Here is an 8106-nt window from a genome sequence, read left to right on the forward strand (position 1 = left end):
TCTCGTAACCAAAGAGTCAGTTTCCAATTTTACCATATAATTTTTTTTTTATTTTCTATTATTTATCTTTTATTAGATTTAATTTCGAATTTTATTCCATACAAATTTTCTATATATGTATATATATATATATATTATGTTGTATTTTAAAAAAATAAAAAAATAAAGAGGGCTTTTATGTATTTCATGGAATCTTGGTGCAAAAAATAATTTTACATAAAAAGAAAACGTAACTTTCCAGCTTCCCGTCTTGCCCCTGTTGGCCGCCGCTGTAAAAGTAAATGGTGACTGGAGGAAGTCGATCCTAAGCTCTTTCTTCTTCTCTCTCAAAATCTCAATTGCAGATTCTATTCTCCAAATTCTGTGTGCTGGTAAGCCATTGAAGACTGAACAAGCATGAGCGCGACACAGGGGCCGCACTCACTAGCCTTCAGGGTGATGAGACTCTGCAAGCCATCCTTCCATGTCGACCCGCCTCTCCTCCTCGACCCCGCAGATCTTCTCGTCGGTGAAGATATCTTCGACGACCCCGTCGCTTCCTCCCTCCTCCCTCCTCTTCTGCAACCACTTATCTCCTCTTCCGACTACTCCTCCGATCTCAGCTACCGCTCCAGATTTCTCCTCCGCCACCCCTCCGATGCCCTCGGCCTCTCTTCCCTCCTCCTCCTCCCTCAATCTTTCGGGTCTCGCTCTATTTCTCTATATCCCTTTCTCTATATACAGATACAAACCTCTGTTTTCTGGAAGAGCATTTACATTTTTGTTTATTTCGATCAACAGGGCTATTTATCTGGGAGAGACATTTTGCAGCTACATTAGCATCAATAACAGCTCTAGTTTTGAAGTTAGAGACGTTATCATCAAGGTCAGTAACTCCATCAACTCCAAATAATATTATAATTTAGTTTTAGGTTTGGTTTTTCTTTTTTTTGTTAATCGTATTTTCTTGTTCTTGTATATTATACTTTTTAGATTTCTTTTCTACTGATTCTTTGTCGTGAGTTGAAAAATTTATGAAATATAATGAGTAAACGGAATTTTCTAGGCAGAAATCCAGACGGAGAGGCAGAGGATACTCCTTCTTGATACATCAAAGTCGCCCGTTGAATCTATACGGGCTGGAGGGCGTTATGATTTCATTGTGGAACATGATGTGAAGGAACTTGGAGCTCACACGTAAGTTTTGTGTGATTCATGGAGCTTTATTAGGTGGGCTTTTTAACATTTTCTTGTTTATGCTGATTTCCTTACTCTATGCTTGTGTTAATTTAGGCTAGTGTGCACTGCATTGTACAATGATGGTGATGGGGAGCGTAAATATCTTCCGCAATTCTTCAAGTTTTCAGTGGCAAATCCACTTTCAGTTAGAACAAAGGTGCAATTAAGATTCCTTGTGTTCCAAGCATTGGCCATACACAATTTGTAGTATACTAGTGAAGTCAATTTGAAGAAAATGAATTAAATGTTTTACGTTCGTCAGGCATTAACTATCTTGTTGATTTCTTCCATGCAGGTTCGCGTAGTAAAGGTAGGTTTGGGTTGAGTTCTATTAAGTGTAAGTTCAAACAACTGTCTGCTTATGCAAGCTGTTCTTTGTTCGAAGTTTCAATGAAAACGTAATGTGTTCATTTTCAAATCCTAGGAAAATTTATTGACCCAATAAAAGAAAGATAACAATAAGCATCAGTGCCACCAAGTTAACTACTCTTGGTTTTGGTAATTGTTTTAGCATTTTTTAGTTGAGTTTCCTTTTTGGCTCTTTTTTTCTTTTCGAATTGATGCATAACACATAGGTGGATTTGGAGATTAATGTGTTACTATATGACTAGATCCATTAAATGTATTAATGGAGATTGGAGGGTGTCATTTCCATCCTGTGTTTGTTATTGGTTTTGTACAGCAGTGGACCATGAAAGGTATCTGTTATCTGTCTATAATTTCACTAGGAACGTAACATCTTGTTGCTTTAAATATAATTAATCATGCTCATTATGCTGTCTCCTTGTTGTACAGAGAGTAAATCTGGGCAGGTTACTGGAGGGATATTTTTCATCTTTAACATACCCATATAGCCCTGGAATATGATTTCTTCTCAAATTTGAATGCTAATTTCTAACTTGACTTTTATTTGAATCATTGAATGCCATGTTTATGAGCCAAATTGGTTTTTGTGTATCAATTCACTATTCAAATAATTACTACAAATTTTATCTCAGGAAACTACATTTTTAGAGGCTTGCATTGAGAACCATACAAAATCCAACCTTTATATGGATCAAGTTGAGTTTGAACCAGCTCCGCATTGGAGTGTCACTATACTAAAAGCTGATGAACACCTATCCAAGAATGATTCTTTAACAAGGTAACATATATATCATCTGATATTCTTGAAACAACTAATTGTGATTCCTTGGTCAGACTATATCTGCTTGTCATATCTCTATTTCTTTGTTCCCTCATAAAACCTTTCTCATCACGCATTTCTTCCTCTTTAATTTCCATATGCTGGCAGAGAGGTATTTAAGCCACCAGTTCTCATTCGATCTGGTGGAGGAATTCATAACTACCTTTATCAGTTGAAATTGCCCTCAAATGGTCCTGGACAAGTGAAGGCTCAAGCAAGTAATATTCTAGGCAAACTTCAGATAACATGGCGTACGAATTTGGGGGAGCCTGGTCGTTTACAGACACAACAAATTCTTGGCACTGTAAGTTTGATGCCTTTAACTTTGAGAGAAGCAGCATTATTCTGTGATGTAGCCATATCTTTCATTTGAAAAGATGGTTATTGTATTTCTTTATCTTTAATGCTATTTGTCTTCTGTTCTAAGTTTTAGCTGCTTTGTCCCTTTTAATTTCAGTTATCATTTTTTGAAATGAAAATGATCACTGTGTGTTTGCTCCATTTAATTTCGGGTTTTCATAAAGTAGCAGGATATTATGAAATTATGTTTTTCTCATTAACAAGTATAAAAATAAAAAAGTAGCTGTGTGTTATCTTCGCTCTCTCAGTTGTTCCTCCAGTATAGCTTTTGGGCATCTTGCTCTTCATAATGAATATTCTGGTGGATGTGCATGTTTGTGCACTTGCGTGTGTTTGAAATATTTAATACTAAGCACTGGAATTAGCGTGCAATGTAGTTTTTCACATATGAGTTCACGTTATGAGCCAGGAATTTTCATGAGAACAAAATAGCAGTTCATTTGAGAATTTTTTCTACATCTATGCATGAGCTTGGTGCTTTTCTTTAGAATCCTTTATTCCCTTATGACTTCACATAACATACCATAGATGTTCTTCCCCTGAAGAAGCATACTGTGGAAGTTCTATAAAGTTGCAAGTTGCAACTGGTCTATTACACTGGGGCCTTTACATGCACATCCACATTTATCTACAAACACTCATGTTTTGTGTACTTCACTATAGTACAAAAGTAAGTACCATACTGAGTGTCTGACAACGTTTTTTCTGCAGCCTATCACACGCAAGGATGTTGAGTTGCACATTGTTGAGGTTCCACCTATCATCATTCTTAATAGATCTTTTCCGGTAATTATTGAAGTGTTTTTCAGTGGACATAGTAATTTTCTTACTTATTTGCCCTATTCATTTGATTTTAAGTGACCCATCACCTATTTCGGCAGGTTCGCCTGAATCTGGCAAACCAGACTGATAGGAAATTGGGTCCCTTTGAGGTTCATTTATCCCAAAATGAGTCAAGCACAGAGAAAGCTGTTATGATTAATGGTCTCCAGACTGTGGTAATGCATTTGATTGATTCTCAGTTATGATCTTTGCTACCCTACTTTTGGTTTAGTTGACACTATGTCTTGGGCAAACGATAGTGTCTCAACTCTCAATAATATATCGGCAGAAGAAATGATATCACAGTGTATGCATATAAACAAATGCACACATTCGCATGCAAATGCAAGCATCACTGCATGAATTAGTATTATTGGGTGGTGATCTTTGGAAGTTTGACACCATCACGAATGACCTTTCTTTCTTCTGTACTCACTTTCTCATATATATTTTTCATATATATATTTTTCATTGAAATAATTATTTCTGATGGCACATCTTGACATATTTGACAGACATTACCGCTAGTGGAGGCATTTGGTACCACAGATTTTCACCTGGTATGAACAGCTCTTCTGACTTGCACCTGATAATTAAGATTTTGTCCATAAAATTTTTTGGAAAATAATTTGAGCATGGAATGGGACTATTTGTAAACAAAGAAGCTTCATACTCTGTCATCTGATCTTACTTTACCCAATTTTTTCTATAAGTTGTTGAAGATTCAGGATCACTGCCTTGTAGATTTACTGTTATCTTGATGTTAAGATTTATTTTGTTTAAAATGAGTGATAGTAAGTATCTCATTCTACGGATATTTCTGAATAATTGACTGTTTCAGTAACAATTTCTTGATCCATGTTTGCTTATTCAGAACCTGATTGCTACTAAACTTGGAGTTCAGAAAATCACAGGCATTACAGCATTCGACACAAGAGAGAAGAAAACTTATGAACCATTGCCTGATATAGAGGTTGGCTATCCATGCTAGTAGGATCTTTTTAGGAGAGAACTAGCTCCTTGAATGTGCTAGGACAGATTCCTGAAATCTGGTTTTGTCTTGATCATACCTACCAGATTTGCAGAGATGCAATATATCTGGAATTTGAAAACTCGAGCACGCTTGATTTCTCAAATAATTATACATGTAAACCAAATTTGGAGCTTGATCTAGGGTCTATATTTATCAGAATTCTTAGAAATTAGTTTCCAATGTTATTATAGTATTGAGAACTACATGTAACAATGTCTAGAACATGCACGGATACGTATATATGTGTTTGCCATACATAATTCAGGGGTGTGAGGAATGCCTTGGATATTTGATAGCAAAACCATGTTCTAGAACTCAATATCTTGTCTTGCTCTTGTACTGTGTACTGTCATTCGCATTCTTATTGGACTATAATTCTGATTAGTTATTTTCTACTATGTTGCAGATTTTTGTAGATTTGGATTGATTTTGCAAGTTTCATTCAGCTAGGTGCCATTGCTCCATATTCTTTTGGAAAATCATCTGGTTAACAGAGCAGGCAGTGTCATGGCATGTACATGTGTGTGTATATATATATATATATATATACAGATCGTGCATCAATCAGATTGAGCAGGGCTGGAGGTAGAAATCACCAAACCTCATATTGCCAGACATCTGTTAGTGACTGGCCTCCAAGCATTGAGGACTTTTACAACCTTTGGTTCTTACCAATTCCATTATTTAAGATTAAGGAGTAGATGGACCCTTAACTCAAATGTATTTTGTTGTTTCATGTTTAGTTACTTCAAGGATGAGGAAAACTTAAGACTTCGGAAATAACTTTTTCATACTTTGGGTTTTGAGAAAGTCATGTTAACCTACTAAAACCTTATTTGTTTGGTCTGTTGGCCTGATATTTCCTGAGGACAATTGGCAACTAGAATCATGTGACCCAGGAAAAAAAGTAAAAGGAAAGGATGTGACCCCTTTCTTTGAATACTTTTTAAGTGTATGTTTAGATAGAACATATTTAAAGAAAGATTTATTTTTAGCATGCTGAAGGCTAACAATTTGTCCTCCTGAAAGGATTTTAGGCAACTTTTATTATGATAGCAATTAGGGTTGAAATTATCAGAGTTGGATTAAAATTGGAGTTTGATATTAAAATCTTGATAAATTGACTAAAATGAACTACTTAATGGTGTATATAGCTCATGGAAAGAGCTTTTCATTTTTCGTTCAAAACTCTTAAAAGAGAAAGCTAGATCGAGCTCGGGTTTAAAGTTTTAATTTAGTTATATCCTATAAGAAAAGCTGATTCTTACCAAACTTGAGCAGATTTATTGGAAATATATTCAAAACAATATTATATGTATCCATATAATATATAAATACATGAAAAAAATACAAGCAAAAAACAAAAGAGTGTATTACATGACTAGAAACGAATGATAATATTTCTAAATTTGTATCTTACTCAAACCAAAATTCAATCATTTCGCTCAACCAAAAATGATATTAATATATGTGACTAGAAATGAATGATAATATTTTTAAATTTGCACCTCACTCATTAAGATAAAAAGTCTATAATTTTAATCCAAACTTCAATCAATTTTCCCAACCAAGTTCAAACTGAATTTATTTGGTTTTTTAGTTCGGATTGCACCAAATGTCAAAATCAAACCACAAACTGCTTTCACCGAGAGAAGAAAGAGACAGAAAAATGAAGTGCTCTTCGTTACTTGATTCCTCCTTATTTACAAAACAAATATTTTACAAATCAACCAGAAACCCAGAAGATTAAAAAGCTAAAAAGTACTTGTTTCCAACTTTAACCAAATACAACATTTTAAATAAAATTCGAAAAAGAAAAACCAGAGAATACATGAACATTACAATAAGCAAAGCTAGCTTCCCAATGCCCAATTAGCTTCGCTGCCGACGCGTGGCATGTTGGTAATTTTGGACTGAACATCAACCTTGAAATTAGCTCCACACATCACCCCTTCACTGTCAATCCTGGGCATTGCCTTCATCTTCCTCCTTGGATGCTCAAAGCTCATCAACCCTTCTTCGCTATGGAACATACACCCTGCAAAAACAAAATGCAATTAATTTTCTACTACAATTTCCCACTTCAAAATTCTACCCACAAACATCTTTTCACACACCAGTTGGAAATGGTGCAAAGGATTTTGCACAGCTTTCTTTAATGGCTGCCAAGTTGTCAGATATCACAGCAGACCCATCACCTGCAATTCCCCAATAAAGCCTCACCCTTTCATTTGCACCCTGCATTACATCAAACCATTACTCAATATACATCACAGTATTTTATGCATATGTATGTATAGATAGCGTGTTTGGGAAATGAACTTGCCAGTGCAACAAAGACATTTTGAGCCTTGGCATCATAGATCACAAATCCAAAGTCACCGTCAAGATCCTTGAGGACCTGGTGAGCAGGATACGGACCACGGTCACGAAGGGTCCTGTATGCTTCAATGGCAAACACGGCCTCATCGCCGCCTTTCGACAAACCGTACTGCTTGTTCAGGCTGCATAAATTGTTCAAGCTCCCCAAGAAGATACAATGCACGTCATTATACCCACAGAACAACCTGCCATATTTTCCATCAACCATAAATCTGATTACATCTCTGTCAAATCATAATTACATGATATAGATTTATTTCCTTTTCCTGGGTATTAATAAATTTTATCCAATCGATTAAGCCCTTGAAGATTATGTGGGAGAAGGAGAAAAGTACTTACCTTTGAGATTTGGAATGGGAATTTTGAGAAGGAGAGTAAGCGAGCAAAGCTGCATCTCCAAAGCAAACAGAGAAAGCATTTGTCGGATGAGAAGAAGAGAAATCATTGAGGATTTCTTGGGGAAGTTTAGGTTTCTTGGATGAACCCAATGAGGCCGGACTGCGTAGCTCCTCGGGTGGATTTACCAACCCTTTGTTGAATACAGCCAACATCTTTTCCTTCTTTTCTGGAAAACAAACAAACCCTTTTCTTGCCAAACAAACAGATACCAACGAGAGAGAGAATGAACGATGAAGAAAAGAAGAAAATGGTAGTAAGTATTTATAGAGGAGAAAAGAGAGATTTGACACGACGGCAGTATTATCTAAAACGCATATTTCGATCGTAGATGCCACGTAAAAGCTCACCAATAAAGTCAATGCTCAAGTTGTTTCCTTCCCTTCTTTTTTCAAAGTCACCCTTCAATTTATGGATAAACTAACCACGGCCGATTATCAAGGGGGTTTGGAGTGAGTTATAAGCAATCTATCTTTGAAAGGCAGGATTTTTATTTCTTTCTTCTTTTTTTTTATCTGTAATTTTTAAATTTTGGAAAAGGGTAAATAAAGTAAAAAGTGGGAACGAGAGGAAATGGTCGCAGAGAGTTATCCAGAACCAGAAATTATTTTATGTCTGGTTTGGTGGAGTGAGAATGATCCGAGTCAGCATTTCATTTCTTGTCGGGTGATCTGATTTGCTGTCTTCTAACGGACATATTACCCCCTCT

General features: G+C 36.0%; 2 protein-coding genes across 2 annotated transcripts; one reads left to right on the forward strand and one right to left on the reverse strand.

Moving 5' to 3' along the window:
• The first annotated feature begins 226 nt into the window (after positions 1–226).
• LOC110817936 (trafficking protein particle complex subunit-like protein) lies at positions 227–5616 on the forward strand. Its single transcript, XM_022046658.2, has 12 exons — positions 227–683; positions 781–865; positions 1046–1176; positions 1273–1375; positions 1514–1528; positions 2217–2362; positions 2513–2708; positions 3476–3550; positions 3646–3762; positions 4102–4146; positions 4461–4559; positions 5026–5616. The coding sequence occupies exons 1-12, from the start codon at positions 397–399 to the stop codon at positions 5044–5046; spliced, it is 1320 nt and encodes a 439-aa protein (XP_021902350.1). The 5' UTR covers positions 227–396; the 3' UTR covers positions 5047–5616.
• Positions 5617–6279: 663 nt separating this feature from the next.
• On the reverse strand, positions 6280–7840 carry LOC110817811 (stem-specific protein TSJT1). Its single transcript, XM_022046520.2, has 4 exons — positions 7341–7840; positions 6946–7186; positions 6737–6857; positions 6280–6657 (listed from the first exon to the last, which is right to left on the reverse strand). The coding sequence occupies exons 1-4, from the start codon at positions 7550–7552 to the stop codon at positions 6473–6475; spliced, it is 759 nt and encodes a 252-aa protein (XP_021902212.1). The 5' UTR covers positions 7553–7840; the 3' UTR covers positions 6280–6472.
• Between the last annotated feature and the right edge of the window lie 266 nt (positions 7841–8106).

Source organism: Carica papaya, chromosome 7 (assembly GCF_054855325.1).
Source record: "Carica papaya isolate Zhongbai chromosome 7, ASM5485532v1, whole genome shotgun sequence".
NCBI classification, from domain to species: Eukaryota; Viridiplantae; Streptophyta; class Magnoliopsida; order Brassicales; family Caricaceae; genus Carica; species Carica papaya.

Excerpts from the sequence above, each read along its gene's own strand:
- LOC110817811 (XM_022046520.2), bottom strand. The coding sequence starts at position 7,552 with ATGTTGGCTGTATTCAACAAAGGGTTGGTAAATCCACCCGAGGAGCTA. Across the intron at positions 6,858-6,945 it reads AAAATGTCTTTGTTGCACTG|GGTGCAAATGAAAGGGTGAG; the intron begins GCAAGTTCATTT and ends GATGTAATGCAG. Across the intron at positions 6,658-6,736 it reads CTTTGCACCATTTCCAACTG|GGTGTATGTTCCATAGCGAA; the intron begins GTGTGTGAAAAG and ends TTGTTTTTGCAG.
- LOC110817936 (XM_022046658.2), top strand. The coding sequence starts at position 397 with ATGAGCGCGACACAGGGGCCGCACTCACTAGCCTTCAGGGTGATGAGA. Across the intron at positions 2,363-2,512 it reads AAGAATGATTCTTTAACAAG|AGAGGTATTTAAGCCACCAG; the intron begins GTAACATATATA and ends ATATGCTGGCAG. Across the intron at positions 2,709-3,475 it reads CACAACAAATTCTTGGCACT|CCTATCACACGCAAGGATGT; the intron begins GTAAGTTTGATG and ends TTTTTTCTGCAG.